A 25,429-nucleotide genomic window follows, 5' to 3' on the forward strand; every position below is an offset into this window, starting at 1 on the left:
AAAGGGAGGTCATGCCTGACAAATTTGATTGGAGTTTTCAAGGAGATATGCAGATGAGGGTAGTGTAGTTGATGTTGACAAAACCATTGACGAAGTGCCACATGGTTGACTGTAAAAGAAGGTAAAAGCACATGAGATCTATGGTAACTTGGCAATTTGGATCCAATTTTGGTAACTTTGGCTTAGTGATAGGAAACAGCGGGTGGTTGTAGAAGGCTGTTTGTATGACTGGAGGCCAGTGTCCAGTGAAGTGAGGAAGAAGATCTTAGGTTACAGGAGGTATAGACAGATTGATCACATTGACAGGTAAGTGGCAAATAGAATTTAACTCCAAAAGTATAAGGTGATGCAATTTGGCAGAAGTAACAAGATAAGGCAGTACTCAATGCTAGGCAGGATGCTGGGGAACTCAGACGAACAGAGGAAGCTTGACATGCTTATTCACAGATCCCCAAAAGAGACAGGGCAGGTTAATTGGCTAGTTAAGAAGGCATATGGGACATTTGCCATTGTTAGTTATGGCACAGATTATAAGTGCAAAAAGGCCATGTTGGAGCTGTACAGGGTGGATATGAAGTAGCTGTTCCCCTTAGTTGGAGGATCGATAACAAGGGGACACTTTTTAAAGGAGAAAGACAGAATGTTTGTAGGGAATTTGAGGAAAATATTTTTCAGCCAGATGGTGTTGAGAATCTGGAATGCACTGCCTGGGAGGGTTGTTGAGGCAAGAAACCTCACAATCTTTAAAGATTACTTGAATAAGCACATGAAATGTCATGACATACAAGGCTATGGGCCAACTGCTGCAAGTGTGACCAGCGTAGATTTACAGTACATTTTTGTCTGTGCAGACTCAATGGGCCAAAAGGCTGCTTCTGTACTATACGATTCCAAGTCATTCAAGAATGGGAAATGCTGTTAGTGGTCAGAATATATGTTCTCAGCCAAATGAATGAACTTTTAGCCTGGCCATCCTTTAACACGCTACCAATGAATGGCAGCAAATCTCAGTCAATCCTTTGCTCTTATTAAATTACCTGAGCCTATTTTGGTCTAGTGACTATTAGTTTCTCTTGGCAATACAACAAATATTTCTTATGCCATCACAAATAATCTCAATGGATTCTCTTTCCTTTTTTGACCCATTATAAACTTAGGAAGCTTGATGAAATTTGCCAACAATGGTATCTTTACCAATTGTTAATATCTTTTGGTTTGGAACTGTGAGTTGAAGTTAAGAATTGAACTTCGAATTTTAGTTTGTTTTTAAACAGAACAGAACAAAGTCAGGTGTCTTTTGCTGGGAACTGGTCTGGAAAAATAGTGCAACTTACTTGCTGATCCAAGAACAGTACAGATGAATCAGTACTGAGCTGTTGCTATGCTGAAGACTGGTCGGATTTTGAATTGGTTAATCAAGAGAGAATCAGTTCTGACTTGGCTGACAGGAGACTGCATGATTTTTTAAAAAATTTCTACAAACAGAGATATTTTGCTCTGTTCTCTTTTTTTCTCCAGTCATTGAATTATTGAAAGCTCTGAGAAAAGAATCCTGGTCTGAAGGAAATAAGTAATCATTTCTAGGAGGCTGCTGAAACTGTTTACAGTAACTTATGACTTCAGAATACAAGAAAGATGTACACTTCCTACTGCTTGTGAATAACCCATTGTCTAAGGATTTCATAAAGGCCTAATATCATTCACTGGAAACTGTTTATCGAACTGGCAAATTACAACTTTTTTATTTTCATTAATTTATCCCTTAATTGTGGCTACCTATGTGTGAATAAGGGTAATGATCAAAGTCTTAGATCATACATATTAATCAGATTATCTTGTTGTTTATCTATGTTCTGTTAAAGTAACATTACTATTCATAAATTGTTAATTTTTCAACAAGTTATACAGTTGGTGCCCAAGGTCTATTATTCAGAAAGTTTGGTTAGGAACAATTAGACGGTTCCAAGGATCATTGAAATATTTTACTTTCATTGTGTTGCAAATCTAGAGATAACATAGCCAATTTGGTTTGCCTTGGCATTCCTATATTAAAACATTGATTGCCTTGTCTTCGGACAAGTTTGGTATAATTTTATCTCTCTAGGCCTACTTGCTGTCCATTGTAACTAGTTTGAACTCATTTTATTACTTTAAGAGGATTGAGATCAAGACATGCATGCTCCAGATTGACGTTTCTCAATTATGAATTATAGACATATTCTTGACTACGACACATTTTTTAATGCCATCACAGCTAATCTCAATGGAGATAATCTCTTTGTGTTGCAGAGGTTTATGTAGTATGCCTTTAATCTTAAGACCTGATCCACATGGGCCACATCATTTCATTTTGTAAGTAGTAATTTCTGTTTATTCAACGATGGAAAAGGTCTGCTAAGACAGTGATACTTGTCCCTTTATCATATTTAAAATTGAGGGTTGACAAGATCACCAATTTCACGAGGAGTGTATTGGATAACTTTTCAAATGTGAATGGCTCTATCCCACTAGCATCTTTGCATAAATTGCTATCTGACTTTTTGCTACCCTATAACTGTCTTACTTCTACCCATCTCCTCGAAAGGAATAGATTTACAGATTTGGCATTCATTTTCATAGCTGAACACTGCTTATGAGATGCTTTGTCCCACAGTGCTAACACTGACTCTTTGTATCTGCTATGTGTCCCCTGCTTTGTGTTGACATAATGCATGTCTTTGGAGTTTTCATACCTCATAAACTAAATGGATCTTGTTGATTTCCTGTGATGTGGTTTTCCTTCTCCTCAGGATTTCTGTGATGTTCCCTGCTTTCTGCTTCCTGCGTTATCTGAATAGATTACTCCAAAGTTAAGTTTTATTTGGTAATAAATCTGACAAAGACTCAATGGAAACTAAAACAATTCTGTACCTTATAAATTCTGATTTTAAAGCTCCATGGTCTAGTTTTTGGCTGATTTATAAATATTGTTAATTAATTATTTACAGAGTCACTGGGTCTTGAACTGTTCTGTTAAAATTTGTTCCATAGAGAACTTTATTTCTGTTCAGATTAACTTAATTATTAGAAGCTCAGAGAGCTTTATCAAAGATATCTCTGTGTTCTTTTATGCCTTAATAAACTATAATATGAACAGCTCATGGTTCTATTGAATCGAATAATGTATTTCCTTGTTCAGTTTGTGATTTATTGTTTACAGCTTGCAAACAATTCTGTATCGTAAGAACTGTTTTCTCCAAGATGTCCAGGAATATGGGTCTTCACTCCACAAAAAAGTAAGCTGTTCGACCTTTTTCTTCACTCGAATCCCTGTTCTATCCTAGGTGAAGATTAATGAATCCCTAATGTTATTTCTGTCAGAAACATTACACGTTCTATCATTAGTCCTTCATCTTCATCCCATCACTGACCCTATTTTACCTTTGGATGATTTTCCAAACCATTAGGCTTCTTTTCTCCTTCACTACTTCAGCTCACCTCATCTGAAATGCTCTGTACAAATCATTTCTATTCACACTAATTGTACTGAGTGGACAGCAGGGCAGCAACAGGGTTGAAACCTGTCTGTCTCCAATAGTTTGCCATATTCACTCCCCTCCTATCTGAAATCCACAAAAAAATAGAAATATAGTTTGATCTATCTGATTTCAGCAAGAGCTTTTATTATTTTTGTTATTTTGTAAAGAAAATTAAAACAGATGGCCAGCCCAAACTTAAAAAATGGTCTTTGGGCAGATTAATCTAAATTTGCCAATTGTAATTTTCCATTTCACACACACAAATTCTCTTTTATAAGATATACAGTTAATATAATGTTTACTTCATAAAATGTTGAAATAAGTTCCTGTCTTTCTCAAGATTATTGAAAGAATAGCTGAAAAAGCAATAAAAACAAAAAAAAAGGCTGGGATGCAATGTCCTGAAACAGTTTCAAAAGCATCTTGATAAATTCAGTGCATTGCTTATACTCAAGCCATACCTTCAGTTCCAGCTCACAGAGTCATAGCTCTGGTCAAAAGTATTCAGTTTGATTCCAGGCGTTTGACAGAGCTTCAAAAACTAAATGAAGGCATAAGAAGACAAAATCAGAATACTTCAATATTTCAATATTTAAAATTCTGTCATATTTTGCAACTTCAATATTTCATTTCCTGAAGAAAAAGGAAGACAGAAGAAAAGTCAAAAAAGCATTTTATATGATTTGTGGAAATCAAGGGACAACGTTGTGTATTCTCTAATATTCTAAATTCCACGATCCCAGCATATTGTTCCTGCTGTATGGGTATCATGGTCAACTGCTACTTCAATAAAAACATCCAAATCAAACCAAATGAATCCTTGAGTCATTTCTGGAGAAATTTCCTTGAAAGCATTAAAGCAAATCATGGTATGGAAATCCTCATTCATAATTTCTTGTTGGATAGCAAATTTCATTTTGTGAAGCCATTAACAATGATTAAAAATGTGCAATACATGCATGTTTTTCTATCATTCCGCTTTGTCAGCACTCATTGCACTATTTGCAGGAATTAAAACAAATTCAACTCTTCTTAATAGAATTTGATAAATAAGTGTTTCTTTTTTAAATTAATTTGTGGGATGTGAGCATCAGTGTGTAGGCCAGCATTTATTACCCATCCCTAATTGCTGAGAAGGCTAGGCCAACCATGTTGCTGTGGATCTGGAGTCACATGTAGGCCAGATCAGATAAGGATGTAAAATTTCCTTCCCCAAAGACATTACTGAAATAAATGTTATGCTTTAGTTATACAGGGCAGTGGTGAGACCACATCTTGAATAATGTGTGCACATTTGGTTTCCTTACTAGAAGAAGAATGTTAAGTATATTGGGGGCATTTTAAGGGGTTTACTAAATTGATACATGGAATAAGCAGGTTGACTTATGAGGGAGGGGCTATGTGGGCTTGTTTCCATTGGAGATTAGAGGAGAGACGCATGGTTTGATTGAAGCATATAAGATCCTGACTGGTCTTAACAAGGTAGGTGTGGAAAGAGATAACAAGGTGTAGAGCTGGATGAACACAGCAGGCCAAGCAGCATCATAGGAGCAGGAAAGCTGACGTTTCGGGCCTAGACCCTTCTTCAGAAAAGGATGTTTTTTGTTGTGGGTTAGTTCAGAATTAGGGAACACCGTTTAAAAATGAGGGGGTCACCTTTTAGTACCAAGATGAGAAGAAATGTTTTTCTCTGAAGGTTGTTTAATTTTCGAACCATCTGCCTCAGAAGCTGGTAGCAGTGGAGTCATTCAGTAATTTTAGGGCAGGGGTATTAACATTATTGTTAGGCAAGGGAGTCAAGCATAATTGGTAGTACATCGGAGCTGTGGAAATCATAAGACAATCAAATCATTCAATGTCTTATTGAATGGTGAAACAGGCTTGAGGAGATGAATGCCCTACTTCTGTTCATGACTTGTATGTTTAACTGTCCCCTCTGTATAGTTTACTGATCTCTCTAAGTATAACAGCTATTCTTCAAATTCATCCAGACATTCATGTCGCAATTGTAATTGGACAATATCCAAGTAAACAGAGGTGGGTCATCTCACCTGTTGGTTTCATTGTTTGCCCAGCTGTCTTGCCACCTCCATTTGCAGCAAGTCTGATCCCATTTCTTTCCACCAGCCCAGATCCAAATTGTTTTTAAAGAAGATAGATTTGTCAAGGTGGGAAACTTCTCCACTCAGCATCCCCTTAATTTACTTAAGGTGTGTGAAGTCACTCATGCTCAGTTGTCACAAGTAATGAAGAAATAAACAGCATGTACAATAACATATAATAAAACCCACAGAAGGGCACATTTGTCTTGAAAAAAATTTATTAAATATCTGTAAGTTGTTATATGAATGGTATACTTCGATGATGATGTAAAGCAAGAATGTTCCAGTACAAATATGGAGCCACATTACTTCCCCATTGTTGTAGATACAAAGTATGAAATTGAAATAAACCAAATTGAATGAAGATCTTGAAACCGAGGAAATAATACTGAAACAATTTAATTTTGTTCAGTTACAAGTGGCAATTTCAAAACACAACTAAGTAATAAAGGACTGATTTCAAGACCGGATTATGGTTCTCATTCAGTCACATTCATATCTCACTCTCTTTATTAAAACATCATGCAGGAGGATTACTGCAAAATAAAATAACAAACTTAAAGAAACTTTCAACAGGATCAAAATAACTTCTGTTTGATTTCCTAAGGGTTTCTAAAAGGAATTGATCATTGCATTGTTTTTCTGAACACATTCCTTGATTCTCCATGCATTATTTTTCTGCCACATTAAGTTGCGTGAGATTTCTTTGATACGACTAATATAGTTTTCTCCCTTTGTTTCTCAAAGTGGTAACCAGGTTTTTGAATATCAATGAGGAAGTCACTGTTCATTTAGGACAGCATGATGGCTCACAAAGCCAGGGATCTGGTCTTAATTCCAGCATTGGGGAACTGTGTGAAGTTTGCACAAAGTCCCTGTGTCTGTGTGGATTTCCCTTGGGTGCTCCGGTTTCCTCCCACTGTCCAAAGTTGCACGTTAGGTGAACTGGCTATGCTAAATTACCCATACTGTCCAGAGATGTGCGGGCTAGGTAGATTAGCCATGGGAAATGTGCAGTTACAGGGATAGGGTGGATCAGGGTGGGATGCTTTTCAGAGGGTCGGTGTGGACTCAATGGGCTGAATGGCCTGCTTCCACAGTGTAGGTATTCTACGGTAGTCCTCCGTGCATGTACTCTATAAGTTATTGACTTATGACATAGTTAAGGAAATCATCAATAATCCAAAAATTATTTGCCATTCACGCAAGTCATTTATTCATGAATGCATTGGTTAGTGATTGTCTCAATAACCTGAATCATTAATCAGCCCTTTTATTCGCTAGCTGAGACGAGCTTCTATCTCATTCCCAGCCAATCAGAAATACTCACATTCATCTCACATTTACAGCATATTTAGCCAAACATCAAAGAGTAGACTGACTGAAATAGTCAATTCCTCTGAGACAGGTTCAATCAGAGCAGGAAAAGAAATAGATAAGAGCTTTTCTATCAAAACGGGACATAGGCTGCAGAACCTCATATCAAGGTGCTTTTTACGGCTTGTACTTGTGAGTAAATTGCACATCCTTGAAAATAAGTTAAACAGTTCTACAACATTTAATGTCAAGAATCCATAAGAGCTAATATTGTATTAACAAAAAGATGGAATTGTTGATTAATGAGCAAAAAGAAAAATAATACATTTACTTCATGAGCAAAAGGTTCTCTGCAACCAATTTGGAGCAATTTTGAAATTTAGTTTGTCTGGACATATAGAAATAGTTTTAATGTGAGAAACAAGGTTATTAACTCTAATGATTAGATTCTTACAGTTTCAATAGATCTTCATTCACAATAGCGCATAGGTTGTTCAAAGTACAAACCAGCATACTTTACACTAAGTAATACTTTGAAGGTAATGGAAGTATTTTGTAGTAAAATTAATAAAGTACATTGTTTTGCTTAAAAGTAGAATATGATAAGTAGAAACTTACAAAATAAATACAAAATATTGTCAACATTTCATTATAAAAGATGTCTGATTGGATTGTTCATAATAAATACACATCTTATTTGGAAAAATATAGAAGGCTACATACAATGTAGTAAAAACTAAACTTATTTAAAAAGGATATAATGCAGTTCAGAAAGACATTAGTTTGTTCATCTTGTTTGTTCTTATAAACAATGGCATTTTAAATACAGCATGCTCTTGATAGTGACAGTAAAAAGGATGGAACATTACAAAATCTAAAACAAATCAAAAATGAATAATAGCTTTCAGGCTCTGGAACAAAGATACAAAATTTTTAAGTTTGTTGAATATTTCCAATAACATGAAGTTGGTGATTCAATTTTAGATCTCATGCTCTTTTCATCCATTCTGGTAGCTAATATGATCAGGGCACAGCATTTTGAGCTATAAAAGTGCCAAATACAAGGATTCATCCCTTCTCTCTTCCCAGCTATACCACGTAAACTACTGAAGATAGTTTGAGCAGTAAAACATTTGTTTTGTCAAGGAAGGAGACAGAAACTGCTAAATGTTTCCCTCGTGATTCCTAATGGCTGATACAGTCCAATGATATCAGATCTTGAAACATATTTCTTTTCTACTTTCTTCAGTGGGACAATTGATGGAAATTATCAATCTTCTAGCAATGGCAAATCATTGTCCAACAGGGTTTTTTTTGGTTAAAAACTCAACACAATTCATTTGGAGGATATTTACACAACCACACCAAATGATACGTCTATTTTTGATATGTCTGGTAAAGCGCTTTGTCATTCTAACAGTAATCAAACACTGCCTCAACATTTCTTCACTTAGTGGAAGAAAATATTAATTTAATGTGATAAATATGGTTATGTAGTGGAACTGCAGTTGTCATGTTCCACCATCTGCGACAATAGAAAGTCATGTCAGAACACAATTGTGACCTTTGGGTAACAACAATAGTGCGCAGTATGGAATAGAACAAGCACAATCAACCTCTACTTAATCTTACCATTAACTTTCCCTCTTTTTTTTTAAAAAGCAGACATTCATCAGAAGATTGAACATTCTTTTCAACAGTAGAAATGCCTGCAGTTTAAGACTTCCCTGCCACAATTTCTTTTGGAACATGTAACTAAGGTCCAATAGCATGTTATATTGGAGAAGCCTTACTGACAGAAAATAGAGGAAATTCACCAACACGGGAAGTTGTGTCATTATTAATTCAAACATATTGTAAATGTACTGATTCCAATACGTTGTCATCTAATATAGATTGATTAATCCATAACCTTCCAATAATCCAAATGCAGGAAGTTTTAATGAAAGGACATCAATCTGAAGTATATCTCTATCCATACATACTGCCAGTATTTCCAGCATTTTCAGTTTTTTATCCCTCACAATAATAGGTCAACAATTAACAGTCACTATTTTAATCATGTCTATCTATACATTTTATAGTACAGAAAGATCATGACAAGATTTTGATCTCACTTTATAAGCCATTTTTTTATTGTTCTTTGCAACTATTCTATCCAAAAAGCGTCGGGCCTTCCTAGGGAAGCTCTCTCTTCTTTTGTACCGTGCCATTCTTCGTTCATTTACTTCTTTACTGTCTCTCCTGAGCCGTACCTGTCGCACAATTCCTTCAAAGAGCTCTTGCACATTGTGCTGGACTGCAGCAGAGGTCTCGATGAACTTGCAGTCAAAAACAACAGCACAAGATCTGCCCTCTGCAAATGAAAAACAATTCACTGTTTAGAAAAGACATACATCTGCCTTCTGCTTAACAAAATAAGTTGTACCTTGTTCTTTGGCTCTTGCCAATCTGTACCTTAACAAATACTGCCAGAATTCTTTGCATTTTTTTATATAAATTGCAAACTCTTTGATGTTTTGGTTAGAAGTTAGGTTTTGCCCCAAATAAAGCAACTGCAATTGGGAATAATTGGGACTTACCGGTCATGGACTGTGAACTGTGACCACGGCATTGGTTATTGCAACATTAATGAATGTTGCATTTACTGATACATCAACTGCTGCAACATGCATAGGCAGTGTATTAATAAGTAATTCCTGCATTTCTGTTCTGTTTTATCAGGTCAGAATATCTCAAATTGTCATGCACAACAAATTACTTCTGAAGTACAATAACAGTTACACAAACAAAGCAGCCAATCTGAAGAGAGGAATGATGAATCAATTCAACTTCTGAGTGTATTTGTTGGGGAAAGTAGAAGTCGTTGGTTTTTGTTTGAAAACTGACATGAAAAATGCAGATCCATCATGCTATAAAGCCCCCACTTTAATTGGTTTCGTCTTTTGTCTAAATATTGGCCAATCTTGACCATTCCTGTAAATTTTGAGGTATTGACTCCTGACCAGCACCAAATTTTCTTAGTTATTTCCCCAAATGGTTCAAGACCCCTGAGGGCAGGCATCAGGAGGCCATTTAACTGGCGTGGACTCCCATCCAACTCCTTATTGTGACCTTGATTGAAATTACTTTAGAGTTCAGACTCTCTAGGCAATAAAAACAGTAACAATAATAACAATTTAAATGCTGGCTATGAATGTTTACTATAACAGTACTCCTCCAAGTAAACTAACAAAAACAGAGCTTAAAAATTGGAAGCTCAGCATAGGTTCTGAAATACACTCATCCTGATTCAACCAAACTCTACTGGGTCAGGGGAAATCCAACAATATATGTGTTTTTGGTGGTTTAAGACCCAGCTTGGAGTACTCTTCTCTCTAAAATGGTTGGTAAGATTAGCTAATGGGTATTGGACGAGGGGGGTTGGAGATAATGAGTAAGGGGTCTTGCAAAGAGGACTCTTCTTATATGTAAGAGAGGTACTGAATAGCTTTTAAAACCCTTTCAAATTTTTATTGTTTATTTATTGCAGTGATTGAGACATATCTCACAGTCTCTTGATCGAATGGATTGATCTAGATCATTAGACAATTCCTGTGTCTTCATCTGCAGCCATGTTCACTAATCAGCAACGTTGGAGCAATGGAACTTACAGTCTAGGGACTACAGACTAAATAAGAAGCTGTAGTTGAGCTTCACTGGAAGAAACAATGATGAAGGTAACTAGCCTGCTTTTTCCTAGCTACTTTGGAGTGACTTACCTTCTCCGGGTCTGTTGAACAATGCCAGCAAGCATATGCAGATGATTTACTTCAGCTTTCAGGCTTAGAGTTAACAGGTATGCAAGCTGCAATACTTAAGGGATCCAAACTTTTTATGGAGAGAGCATTCTCACATTGGACAAGCCTATTCAGCTACTATGCAATACAGAGCATGGGTAGCTATTCGCAATGCTCTCAAGTCAGTTTTTCATTTAATGTTACTTCCATAAAAATTTGATTTTGGTTGTCACCACTTTGATGGCATGATCTTTGAAACTTGGAATGCAAGGCAACATTATGCCAAGTTATATAGGCTTAATTTTGTGAGGGGGCATTCTCTCATACAGGCACATATAAAGTTCATGCTTTGCACCCATATTCCCAAGATTAAAAGAACTGATGTGACTTTTCAGGTTTGGCCTGCAGACGAATAATTGCATAGCAGTTGGTTAGGTCAGATAGAGCATCACCTAGGCATTTCTCTACTCTCATTAATGATTGGTTCTGAGATGTTATTCGCAGATCATCACCATAAAGATAACCATGTGGATGAACGGGTCAGTCACTGGTACAAACAGCAAACAATAAGGTTGTGAGAGCACTATCTTAGATAAGCCACTTTTCCATATGTGCCAGTTGCTTTCCTTGTAATTTTGGTCAACGAGAAATATTTGTTGGCTAGTATGCTGCGTAACAGTGCAGGCAATCTGGTTTCTTCGATGATATGGAATGACCTTGTGCAAAGATCTGATTATTGACTGTTTTATGTGAGCAGATGAATCCACCAAAGCTGAGCCTGTAATTAGTTTTATCAGGCAACCTTCCTCAATACATCAGATGGGATTTAAAAGTTACCTTGTACAAGATTTCCCTGGTCTGAAACCCAGTTGTTCACAGGATGAGACAGTCAGCTAAAAAAAAGGAGCACGGAATTTAAGATGAATCTCTCCAACAGGCTGTAGCCGTGGCAGAGATTTATCTTGAAGTTCTTAAGAGCTGACTGAGTCTTTGCTTGGCATTAGAATTGCCAGTATTCTTATACATCTTCACAATTTTCAAATTTTGTTTCCTAATAAGCAAAAGGAGGAAGCAATGGTGTAGTAGTATTATTGCTGGGCTGTTAATCCAGAGACCTGGATAACATTCTGGTGATCTGGGTTCGAATCCCACCACAGCAGATGGTGGAATTTGAATTCAATAAAAATATCTGGAATTAAGAATCAAACAATGGCCATGAATCCATTGCCAATTGTCGGGAAAAACCCATCTGGTTCACTAGCGTCATTTAGGGAAGAAAACTGCCATCCTTACCCGATCTGGCCTACATGTGACTCCTGACCGACAGGAATGTGGTTGACTCTGAACTGTCCTCTGGCAATCAGGGACGGGAAATAAATACTGCCTAGCTAGCGACGCCCTTGTCCCGTTAACAAATAAAGGAAAAGAAAATACCATGTCACCATAGCACGGCAAGAGGTTTAAAATGCTTGACTTGTTCACATGACTGACATTTTAAAATGTCATTTTCATGCTGAACTTGGAATGGGTTTGTAGATTTGAAATTTTCTGCAGATCTTGGGTATCTTTACCTTGATGGGATAACGATTTGGGTTGTCTTTGCTGTTTGAAACTTTGGAAGGTAGTGTTGAGGACGCCTAGACAAATTGCTGCAGTTTATCACGTAAACGGTACACACTACAGCCACTGTGCACCAATGGTGGAGGAAGTTGGTGCATACAGCCAGTTAAGCAAACTGCTTTGTCTGTACGGTTTTGAGCTTTGTTGAATGTTCTTTGAGCTACAATCGTCTGCGCAAGTACCTTGTAAATGCTGGATAAGAATCAGCAAGTAAATTTCTCCTCATCGAATTTCCAGCTTGTGACTGTATTTGTACTTACATGGTTGATTAAGTTAGATTTCTGGTCAATGGTGAACCCCAGCATTTTTTAAATGAGGATTCAGCATTGGTAAATGCCAAGGGGAGATGGTTGGATTCTTTCTTGAGCATTACCTGTCACTGGCCACGAGAAACGTCACAAGTCTAAAAGGTCTTGTGGTCTCTCAACCTGCCAGGTTTGTTTTTGGTGAAGGGGTGGGGGTGAGGGGAGGGTGGAAGGCAACATATAAAATACAATAAAGCAGGTGTCCAGCCCATCACCTTCCATTTACACCAGAACTCAACCATTATAAAGAGGGTGAGTGGGTGCCAAACTCAGCAGGCAACATCATCACATAGAAGTAAAGGTCTACTATGTTTGTTAAAACTTCAGCTGACCCAGTATTACCCTACCTAATACAGCTGGCATGGACAAGCGGACAGGAGTGGGCAATCTGTTTTTCTGAGTTTATAAAAGTGCAGGAGAGGTGGTACTATTTTTGAAGTGTGCCCTTTGCACATCAGAGGAATCCCCAGAAGATAGTACCCATGTATCCTTTCTTCCTGCATTATCTTTCAAATTTGCCCGTTAGACTCTTGAATCCCACTTTGGGTTCAACAAAACCAATCTGCCCAAGGATCCCTGTCTATCTAGGTCCAAGGATTCATGCAGCCTTCATGCTGGGACAGATTGCAACCCCCAACAGTTTACATTATGGTACTGCCAGCTCTGCAACTTTCCCCCACACTATGCACCAACCCAGACACCCACAGCATGTTAGGGCTGTGAAACAGACTTATTTGGAGTCTGCCTGCTCACTGTTATATTTCCTTTCAGAGTGATGAGCCATCCGCATTGGTATACATTGATTGTTACAGTTTCTGAGAAGTTTTAATAGTACTGAATGTTCTGCCATCATCTGCACATATCTGACATCATGTGGGAGGGAAGGTCATTGACAAAGCATAAACTTCGTTGATCAGAGGATACTACTTGCAGTAGTAAAGCTATGTCCTGGAGCTGAGATGACTGACCTCCTACAGACACAACCATTCTATTCTGTCACTTCCAACCAATTAAGAGATTGCACCAAACACCTCCCAGCCCTGATTTCTACTGATTCTAAATTTGCTGGAGATGCTTGATGTCACATTTGGATCAGATGCTGCCATGGTGTTACAGAAAGTCTCACTGACTTCCCTTCTCACCTCTGGAATTTAGCTCGTTTCCAAATGTCTGAATCAATGTTGTAAATTAGGTGTGGCGAACAGTAGCATTGGAGGAATCCAAACTGACTACTGATGAGCAGGTTGGCATTTGACTGTACTGTTTGCTAACCCTAACAACACCACCCTCCATCACTTTGCTGGTTTAGAGAATAGATTACAGGGTGATAATTGCCTGGATACATTCACCTGCTTCTCATGGGCATGTCACACCAGGGTAAATTTTTTTGGATTTCAAGGTTAATTATTACCAGCACTATGGGTGTACTGGAACAATTTGGCTACTGGAGCAGCTACTTCTGAAGGATAAATCTTCAGAATAATAACTGGGATACTGTCAGGTTGCTGGGAGTCCTCAGCCATTTCCTAACATCATTGTCTGGGCATGAATTGAAGTGTTGTGCATGTAACAGTGCAGTCCTGGAGCGGGATATATTGCTTTAGTTTTCCCTTTTTTTGAGATTGAAGTTATTGCATGCATTGGAGAAAAAAATCCATATTACATTGCACGTTTAATTCTGGATGAGCAACTGATCACAGTTCCTGGCAAACAGGAAATTGCAACGTATGTTCTTGCAGATCTTAGTCTTTGCCTGATCTTCTCAGATTGAGCGTCTTCCCATCCATGTGACATATGATTTCATTGTTATGGAAGGCACTGGACCATCATGGCCAAAAGGTCCATACTGTAGAGGGTTGGTGCCAGCATGCAGCCCTGTTTAACTCCATTAGTGACTACGAATGGGTCAGAAGACACCATAATCCAAGACAAGCACAGACAGGTTGTCTCTTAAATCATCTAGGTGAATTTCTCAGAGCAAATAAATTTATCGATTACTTTCCAAAGGTCCTCACTGCTGACTGCATCAAAAGCTTTGGTAGGGTCAACAAAATGGTGTAGAGGTCCAACAGAGGTACTGCCACACAATGACGTGAGACTGGACTTTGCCTCAAAAAGGACTGTGCAGCAGAATCTTTTACCAGAAGTGCCATGCACACATGAATTTGCAATAGGTAGGTTGATGAGAATGAAGTAGTTTTTTTTAAATCAGCCCCCCATTTTTGGTTCCTTCACCTCCTGATGCAGGTCCAGTCTGTCAGATATGTCGTTCAGAATTTGATCAACTTGACCAGTCCTACTACCAAGTCAACAAAATGTGAGGCTGGATGTACACAGCAGGCCAAGCAGCATCTCAGGAGCACAAAAGCTGACGTTTCGGGCCTAGACCCTTCATCAGAGAGGGGGATGGGGTGAGAGTTCTGGAATAAATAGGAAGAGAGGGGGAGGCGGACCGAAGATGGAGAGAAAAGAAGATAGGTGGAGACAGTATAGGTGGGGAGGTAGGGAGGGGATAGGTCAGTCCAGGGAAGACGGACAGGTCAAGGAGGTGGGATGAGGTTAGTAGGTAGATGGGGATGCGGCTTGGGGTGGGAGGAAGGGATGGGAGAGAGGAAGAGCCGGTTAGGGAGGCGGAGACAGGTGGGACTGGTTTTGGGATGCAGTGGGTGGAGGGGAAGAGCTGGGCTGGTTGTGTGGTGCAGTGTGGGGAGGGGACGAACTGGGCTGGTTTAGGGATGCAGTTGGGGAAGGGGAGATTTTGAAACTGGTGAAGTCCACATTGATACCATTAGGCTACAGGGTTCCCAGGCGGAATATGAGTTGCTGTTCCTGCAGCCTTCGGGTGGCATCATCGTGGCACTGCAGGAGGCCCATGATGGATATGTCATCTAAAGAATGGGAGGGGGAGTGGAAATGGTTTGCGACTGCGAGGTGCAGTAGTTTTTTGCGGACTGAGCGGAGGTGTTCTGCAAAGCGGTCTCCAAGCCTCCGCTTGGTTTCCCCAATGTAGAGGAAGCCGCACCGGGTACAGTGGATACAGTATACCACATTGGCAGATGTGCAGGTGAACCTCTGCTTAATGTGGAATGTCATCTTGGGGCCTGGGATAGGGGTGAGGGGGGAGGTGTGGGGGCAAGTGTAGCATTTCCTGTGGTTGCAGGGGAAGGTGCCGGGTGTGGTGGGGTTGGAGGGCAGTGTGGAGTGAACAAGGAAGTCACGGAGAGAGTGGTCTCTCCGGAAAGCAGACAGGGGTGGGGATGGAAAAATGTCTTGGGTGGTGGGGTCGGATTGTAGATGGCGGAAGTGTCGGAGGATGATGCGTTGTATCTGGAGGTTGGTGGCGTGGTGTGTGAGAACGAGGGGGATCCTCTTGGGGCGGTTGTGGCGGGGGCGGGGTGTGAGGGACGTGTTGCGGGAAATACGGGAGACGCGGTCGAGGGCGTTCTCGATCACTGTGGGGGGAAAGTTGCGGTCCTTGAAGAACTTGGACATCTGGGATGTGCGGGAGTGGAATGTCCAAGTCATCTTGGTGATGGACACTGAAATTCCCCACCCCGAGTATATTTTGTGTCATTGCCACTATCAACATGTCTTCTAACTGGTGTTTACATTGGTAGTGTTTAAAAGCCTGATATTCATATGTTAAATCAGGCAGCAAAAGGCTTTCGACCTTTACAATGGTTTCATTGTAAACCTATACTTTAGTACAAAAACCAGTGCCTATCTTTGCCTTCTCTTCTCTGTCCAGAAGCCAAAATCCATACTGATAAAGAATAAGGTTCCTTTTCAAAAATGTGTCCAAATATCAATGTACAAACTGATCTAACTAAGAAGTCAGCTCCTTTTCTTTTTGTTCATTATTTCGAAGTGTTGTCACACGCAATCAAATGGCTTTTTCCCACCACCAAATCACCAACAATATTTTTCTCTATCTACTAAGCACCACCTGCAAATCATCCATGTTTCTAACTGAATAATTTATGTGCAAAGCCCTTACTGACCACCAAAAAAGTGAGGGGGAGGGAGGGAGAGATGGGAGGGCCTAATTCAAAATGGAAGTGGAGGGGAAAATAAAGCATTGTATCCCTCAAGGCATTGAGAGCATTAATAGACACTGCATGCTCCTTCTCTAAGGACAGCCGGGGACATATGTAACTGTGGAAGAGGAGTAAAGAAGACAGATCTTTTTTGTCCTATCCAGAAGTGCTATTATGCACAACTGAATGGCCATCCCATCACCAATATCACCATGTCTTGTATTGCTTTTTTTTCTACACTAGTAATTACCATCTGTGTAGCCAATTGAATATTTACAAACAAAGCCCATTATGGGTAATGCAATCCATCAAAGGTGAGGGACATTAGGAAGGGACTAAATCAAAATAGAGTTGGGGGGGGAAATAAAGCTTTGTATTCCCCCATGGTGCCCACCTTTCTGTAAAGGCAGTGAGAGCATTGATGTATACTGCATGCTCCCTCTCCAAGGACACCTGGGCACAAATGTAACCGCAGAAGAGGGGCAGGCAGCTGGAAAATGTGAACCCCTCCACAACCCACTGCCTGGATCCGTTTATAGCCAACCTGGCCAGGCCTAGGAGCAGACTCATGAGGAGGTCCTCCCATCTACCCACATTCCTCCACACTGGATGCCCAAAGATCAGGAGCATGGGGCTGAAGTGCAGCCAAAAACACAACAAAAGATTTCCCAAATAACTAAAATGTGAGTGCAAATGCCCACGACCAATGTACACCTGGTCCACAGACTCCATATTGCCACAAAATGAACAGTTGGACTGGAAGTCCATGAACTGCCACAACGTGCAGTTGGAAGGGACTGCTGCGCGAAATGCCCTCCATTGCGGGTCTCCGACGGAAAAAGGGAGGCTTCAGATGTACAGAGCCCTCCATTTGGGAACCCTGCTGCCTGGCAACAAATAAGCTAAGCTCTTAAATGAACATCCAATGACTATTACCTGCCTTCAATCATTACTGGACCTATTCTGATTAACTGTTCCCTGCCTTCTCTTCCTACTTCTCCCTGACATTTGGCGTTATTGCATTGGCCTTAAATTAATACATCAGGCTGTTGCTTGACAAATCTGTGGAACGCACAAGTCCACTGATGCTAGTGAGGAAAATTTGGCAGGGTCAACTGGGCTACGTGTCTTTGTTGTGACTTACATCTAAGTCAATGTTGGATAGTTTAATTCTCATTCAGCTTTTCTGCAGCAGTTTGACACAATTTGTTTGCGAGGTCATTTCAGAACCAAAGTACTGGGGATCTGGAGTCTCATTTGACCAGATAGAGTCTGGCTGGCAGACTTCTTTTGCTGAAGGACTGAAGTGAACCAAAGGGATTTTTAAGACAATCTGGTAGTTTAATTTACTGATACCAGCTATACATTCCAGAATATTAAAATAAAGAAAATTGAATTTCCCCTGCTGCTGTGGTGGGATTTGAAAGTCATGTATTTGGAGCATTGGTCCAGATCTCTGGATTACTCGTCCAGAATTATCACTATATGGCAATGAAGTTCCAAGCCTGAACCTGAGTGCTGTCTATGCCTCCATATTTGTCATTGACACCAGAAGTACTAGGAGGAATATGTTGCACCTAAAAAAAAAATGAGAATCAACTTATTCACATCCCATTCTAGAGTACTGAGTAAAATAGAAGACATACCTGCCACAGAAACTTCTCGACATCGCACAAGATCACATTTATTCCCGACTAATATAATTGGAATATCCTCAGCCTGTCGTGTTCTCCGGAGCTGGATGCGAAGCTCAGAAGCTTTCTCAAAGCTTGCTCTGTCAGTGATGGAGTAGACAATGAGATATGCATCGCCTATCAGCATACAGTGATCCTGTTTCCAGTTATCTTCATCCTACCAGCAGACAAAAGTAAAGACTAAAACATCAGCTTCTCTTCTAATTTTAGAAATAGAAAATCTAACCCTAACCCTATTTCTAGAAAAGATATTGGATGCAACAACTGAAAGAATATGTTTTACAGTTTGGAGGCTGCTGTGAATTACAATGCAAGAGCAACCAGCTGTTAAGGAAACAACTGTACAGAAACTGCAGCTGGTATTATTTACTCAGATCAACTAATTTATCGTTAGATCGAGAAATTGTTGGCAGAATCCTCATGACGCAAAAATGTACTACATATTCAACCCTTTCACACCTGTCCCTAACATGTGGCTTTTCTGGATTATTTTCTGTACACAGATTCCTCACAGTCATTAACATCAAAATACTGCATCCTTTTAGGGTGTTTGGTTTGAAAATTCATGATCAAATTGCACTTTTCTTTTAAGTAATCATTATCTATGAAAACACAATTAAAATCTGCGTACTGTGTGTGTCATCAGCATCAACAGTCATCAGCAGTTGATGGAGGGTGGGCAGCATTATATGAAATTTCTTCTAAACAAAACAAAACTCGGCGAGGTTTTGGAAGGAATTTGCCACAATTATATCAATGGTTCCTTTTCTGGAGAAGTTTATGGCCACCTCTTGTGTTTATATAGTTTTCTTGCTGCAGCAACTCAATATTCTACAAAGCAATTTTTACCTCCAGATGTGGTGGCTGTTACGTTAGCAGGGTTAACGTTTATTGTTAGGTTACTTTACCAGGGACATAAAACATGCAGCTTAGCTCTAAGAGATAATGGGAACTGCAGATGCTGGAGAATCCGAGATAACAAAGTGTGGAGCTGGATGAACACAGCAGGCCAAGCAGCATCTTAGGAGCACAAAAGCTGACATTTCTGGCCTAGACCCTTCATCAGAAAAGGGGGGATGGGGAGAGGGTTCTGAAATAAATAGGGAGAGAGGGGGAGGCGGACTGAAGATGGTTAGAGGAGAAGATAGGTGGAGAGTATAGGTGGGGAGGTATGGAGCGGATAGTTCAGTCCGGGGAGGACGGACAGGGCAAAGGGGTGGGATGAGGTTAGTAGGTAGGAAATGGAGGTGCGGCTTGAGGTGGGAGGAGGGGATAGGTGAGAGGAAGAACAGGTTAGGGAGGCAGGGACGAGCTGGGCTGGTTTTGGGATGCAGTGGGGGGAGGGGGGATTTTGAAGCTTGTAAAATCCACATTGATACCATTGGGCTGTAGGGTTCCCAAGCGGAATATGAGTTGCTGTTCCTGCAACCTTCGGTGGCATCATTATTGCACTGCAGGAGGCTCAGGATGGACATGTCGTCTAAGGAATGGAGGGGGAGTTAAAATGGTTCGTGACTGGAGGTGCAGTTGTTTAGTGAGAAATGAGCGTAGGTGTTCTGTAAAGTGGTCCCTAAGCCTCCGCTTGGTTTCCCCAATGTAGAGGAAGCCACAACTGTACAGCGGATGCAGTATACCACATTGGCAGATTTGCAGTGAACATCTGTTTGATGTGGAAAGTCATCTTGGGGCCTAGGATAGGGGGTGAGGGAGGAGGTGTGGAAACAAGTGCAGCATTTCCTGCGGTTGCAGGGGAAGGTGCCGGGTGTGGTGGGGTTGGAGGGGAGTGTGGAGCGAACAAGGGAGTCGCGGAGAGAGTGGTCTCTCCGGAAAGCAGACAAGGGTGGGGATGGAAAAATGTCTTGGGTGGTGGGGTCGGATTGTAGATGACAGAAGTGTTGGAGGATGATGTGTTGTATCCGGAGTTAGTGGGGTGGTGTGTGAGAATGAGGGGGATTCTCTTTTGGCGGTTATTGCGGGGGCGGGGTGTGAGGGATGAGTTGCACGAGACACAGTCGAGGGCGTTCTCGACCACTGCGGGGGGGGGGGGGGGGGGGGGGTTGCGGTCCTTGAAGAACAAGCGGGAGTGGAATGCCTCATCCTGGGAGCAGATGCGGCGGAGGTGAAGGAATTGGGAATAGGGGATAGAATTTTTGCAGGAAGGTAGCTTTCCAGGCTTAGCATAGGAGAAATCCACCATTGAATATTACATAGCTAATGCTGTGAAGATGGATGAACACAGCAGACCAAGCAGCATCAGAGGAGCAGGTAAGCTTGACGTTTCAGGTCCTGCTCCTCTGATGCTGCTTGGCCCGCTGTGTTCATCCAGCTTCACACCGTGTTATCTCAGATTCTCCAGCATCGGCAGCTCCTACTATCTCTGTTGAATATTATGTGTTCAACACATACACTTGCATTCTAAGCATCAAAAAAATTGCTGTGCTACCTTATTTTCCCACGTGTCCATCACAATAAGGGTAGCTCCCTCTCCATCTACGGTGATTGTTCGCTCATAAGTGTCTTCTACAAAGAGGGAGGAAAATGATAATGAACATATTATGGAAATTCAGCATTTTAATTAAAAAAACCATGTCGTGGATCAATATTAATTAACTAACAGATAGCTGCTGAGATATACTTTACAGCACTGACAAACTACTATAAATGTCCTTGACATATTTGGTCTTCAATTCATTCCCAAAATTGGTTGCTGCTTTGTTACTTGTTGTGCTTTCAGCCATCTATTAATAGCTCTCTGTCAATAATCCCCTTCTCTTCTTTTTGTGCTGTAAGTCAGAATTTGAAATCGAGCTTACAGACTGAGCTTTGGCCACCTGCGTTAATGTTTCCTTATGTGGTCAGGCAACACATTTTTGGGAAGTCTTGCTAAGCAACACCGTGGGATTGTTTTATGATACTATGCATGTGTTTAAGTCACTGTAAGGTTTCAGTAGTTACCTGTAGTGCACTAGAAAAAAAACAAGTCATACTTAAAGGTACATTGCCAACAATGTATAGCTATATAGAGGGTTCCATCATGTTATTTAGAGTCACAAGTGTTTCAAAACACTGCAAGAGGACCCTTTGGTCCATCATGTCTATGCCAGTCATCAAGCATCTACCTACTTTAGTCTCATTTTCCAGCATTTGGCCCATAGCCCTGCATGCTATGGTGTTTCAAGTGTTCATCTAATACTTCATAAATGTTGTGATGGCTCCCATCTCTACCAGCCTTTCAGGCAGTGAATTCCAGATACCCACTAATCTCCGAGTGAAGAATGTCTTTCTTACATGCCCTCTAAACGTCCCGCTCCTTACATTAAGTCTACGCCCCTTGGGAGCTGACACTGCCACAAATGGGAAAGGTTTCTCTCTATCTACCAATTTATGGTTCTCATTACTTTGTACATCTCAATCAGGTTCCCGCTCAGCGTTCTGGGGACTACAGCCCCAGACTATCCAGCCTGTCTTCATAGCTGATTTTCTCCAGACTAGGCAACATCCTGGTGAAAACGAAAAGAACTGTGGATGCTGTAAAACAGAAACTGCTGGATGAGCTCAGCAGGTCTGGCAGCATCTGTGGAGAGAATCAGATTTCTGTCCACAAATGCTACCAGACCTGTTGAGCTTTACCAGCAATTTCTGTTTCTGTAACATCCTGGTGAATCTCTTCTACTCCCTCTCTGGCACAATTTCATCCATCCTATAGCTAAACTATAATGTTCTAATATGCCATTTCAAAAGAAATTACATTTAAACACTGTCAAACACTGGATACTGATGGTATAATTAAATAACTTTTTAGGAGAGGCTTTGAAAAATACATTTGGACAACTCTATTTCTGACATCTGGCTTCAGCAAGAAATGTACAAGACAGAGGTACACTGTGGAAGCCGTATGATAAAACTCCAAGCAGTACAATAGATTGGACACAGTAAAGAATATGGAACCTGACAACATCCAAACCATAAAATTAAAGCCCTATCAGCAATATGATGGAAGGTGACATCAACAGTATTATCTAGCAATACTGACTCAGCAATAACTGATGCTCTGTTTAGAATCCAAACGAGCACACAGTTCCACATCTCATTCCTGCCTGATCTGATCTTTTCAGGAAGGCAGCATTTGATGAAGTATTGCATTTAGAAGATTAAAAGGTGGTCTAATCAAAATCTTCAAGATATTATCAGGGAAAGACAGTAGCTAAAGACAATTCTGGAAATTTCAACCAGTGGAAAGAGTTTAAGGGGCACAGTCTAAAAATCAGGGCCAGACTGCTCAAGAGAGATGTTAAGGCACAAGGGGCAACAGAGATTTGGAACTTTCTTCCATAAATGGCAGATGACGTTAGATCGTTGTTAAATTTGAATCTGAGATAGGTTTTTTTTGTTAAACAAAGGATTTAAGGGATTTTGGTTAAGAATGGTATTATGGATTTAGGCCACAGATCAGCCACAATCTCATTGACTGGCGGAAAAGGTTCCAGAAGTTGAATGGTCTACTCCTATTCCTATACTTAAAACCAATAAAAATCAGGGGCAAACTCTCCACTGGAGTCATACTATCAAAAGAAGATGGTTGTGACTGATGAAAGTCATTCATCTGTGTCTTAGGGCATCACTACAAGAGTTCCTCAGGATAGTGTCTAAGGTACAGACATCTTTTGCTGCTTCATCAATTATCTTATTTCCAAAGTAAAGGCAAAAATGGGACATGTCAGTTAACGGTTGCAACACACTCAGGAACATTCATGACTCGCAAGTTAGTGAAGCAGTCTGTGTTCACATGCTGCAAGTCCTGGGAAACATTCAGTCTTAGGTGAATAACTTCATGCCAGTCAATAATCACCACCATTAAGAGAGAGAATCTATCTCCCCTTGACATTCAACAGTATTGACTTCTCTGAATCCCCCACTCTTAATATTCTGAGGGTCACCATTAACCAGATCAGTTTTGTAAGAGTGTTTTTTTAAATTTATTTGTGCAACGTGGGGATCACTAGTTAGATCAGCATCTCTGGCATATCCCAAAATGCCTTTGAGAAGGGGATAATGGGCTGCATTCTAAACAGCAGCTATCCTCAGCACACAGGAACATCCACAACACTGTAGGGGAAAGAGTTCCAGGATTCTGACCCAGCAACAGTGAAGAAACAATGATGCATATTTCCATATCAGGATGACCTGTGGCTTAGGGGGAAACTTAATGGTGCTGCCAAATATCTACTACCCTGTCCTGATGCTGTCAAGCTTCTTAAGTGTTGTTGGAACTGCACCTATCAGGAAAGTGGAGGAGTACTCCTTCACACTCCTGACTTGGACCTTGTATACAGTGAACTGTTTTTGGGAATCAGAATTACTCACATCAGGATTTCTAACCTCTGGCCTGCTCTTGTAGTCACAGTACTTAAATGACTAGTCTAGTTCTCTTTCTGGTCACTGGTAGTCCCAGGAAATTGACAGTGGTAATTCTATTGAATGCCAGACAACTCCGCTGTACTGCTCCCATAGTCAAAACATTTATACGGTCAGTTCAATTCAGCCTCTGGTTATTGGTAACCTCAAGCATGTTGATTATGGGGGATTCAGTGATGGCAATGTCATTAAACGATTTGGGATGAATGGTTAGATTCTCTTTCTATGGGGATGATCATTAACCGGCACTTGTGCGGCATAAATATTTTCCTCAATTAATGGCTTAAGCCTGGATGTCATCCAGGTCTTGCTGCATGTAGACACTGACTACTTCAGTATCTGAGGAGTTATGAATGGTGTTGAATATCATGCAACCAACACCAAGCATCATAAAATTTGGCCTTCTGATGTGAAAGGGCAAGGTCATTTTTGAATCAGTTAATAGTTGGACATCAGACAGTCTTTTGAGGTGGTCGAGGTGATTGACCTCGGCTTGCCCAAAATCCCACTGACTCCAGTTTTACTGAAGTTCTTTGATGCCACACTTATTCAAATGCTGTTTTGATGTCAAGGGTACACACGCTCAACTCACTCTGGAGTTCAGCTCTTTATGTCCATGTTTGGTCACAAGGTTGCAAATGAAGTAAGGAGTGAGGTGGCAGAAACTCAGCAAATTAGTACTTTGGAAATGGTACTATTCATGGTCCCTTTTATTACTTTGTTGGTGATCGAGAATAGACTGATGGGTGTTAATTAATCAGATTGAATCCATCCCAATATATTTGTGCACAGAATGTACCTAGGAAGTTTTTCACATTGTCAGCTAGATGCCAACATTGTAGTTGGAACAGCTTGTCCAGAGGTGTGGCTCTTTCTTGCAAATAGATCTTCAGTACTATTCCTGAAAAGGTCATCAGGATCCATAGTTGCTGCACGATCTAGTGTCTTCAGTCAATTCTTAATATCACATGGTGTGAATCTAATTGGCTGAAAACTGCCAACCGTGATTCTGGAGACCTTACAAAGAAGCTGAGATACATTATTGGAACTTCTGATTGAAGTTCTCAGCCTTGTCATTTGTGTCAATTTGCTGGGATCCTCCACTGTTGGATATGAAGATATTGGTGAAGCCCCACCTGCTGTTAGTTATTTAATTGCCCACAACCACTTGTGACTGGATGTAGCAGGACTGCAGAACTAAGATCTGCTCGATTGATTTTCGGATCATTAAGCCCTATTACACGCTGCCTCTGCTGTTTGGCATGGAAGTAGTGCTTCATGAGGCTGATACCTCATTTTTTGATGTGCCTGATGGTGGTGCTGCTCCTGACATTCCCTCCTGCACTCCTAATTGAGCCAAGATTAATCACTTGGCTTCATAGTAACGGCAGCATCTCACCAGGAAGTTACAGATTGGTGATGAATACAATGCTGCTGCTGTTGATGACCCACAGTACCTGATATAAACCCATGTTTGAGTTGCTAGATCTGTTTGAAGCTGGTCCATTTAGAATAGTGGAATGGAAAATAACCTCAATTTAAAGCTTGGCAAGGACGAGGATAAATAGATTTTGTTTTCCTCTTGTTGATTACTTCATCACCTACCACAAACACAGCTGCTCTCTAGGGTTTGACCAGCTCA

General features: G+C 40.5%; 1 protein-coding gene across 1 annotated transcript in view; it reads right to left on the minus strand.

The window, feature by feature from the left end:
• Positions 1-5,830: 5,830 nt before the first annotated feature.
• The window catches only part of LOC125452001 (GTP-binding protein GEM), a 31,505-nt gene continuing 11,906 nt past the window's right edge, over positions 5,831-25,429 (minus strand). The window contains exons 5-7 of the mRNA XM_048529850.2: positions 20,816-20,892; positions 18,325-18,529; positions 5,831-9,293 (exon numbers count right to left, since the gene is read on the minus strand). Of these exons, the coding sequence (XP_048385807.1) occupies positions 9,016-9,293; positions 18,325-18,529; positions 20,816-20,892 (560 nt within the window). The 3' untranslated portion in view covers positions 5,831-9,015. The remainder of the gene's footprint in view (positions 9,294-18,324; positions 18,530-20,815; positions 20,893-25,429) is intronic.

Source organism: Stegostoma tigrinum, chromosome 5 (assembly GCF_030684315.1).
Source record: "Stegostoma tigrinum isolate sSteTig4 chromosome 5, sSteTig4.hap1, whole genome shotgun sequence".
Classification (NCBI taxonomy): domain Eukaryota; kingdom Metazoa; phylum Chordata; class Chondrichthyes; order Orectolobiformes; family Stegostomatidae; genus Stegostoma; species Stegostoma tigrinum.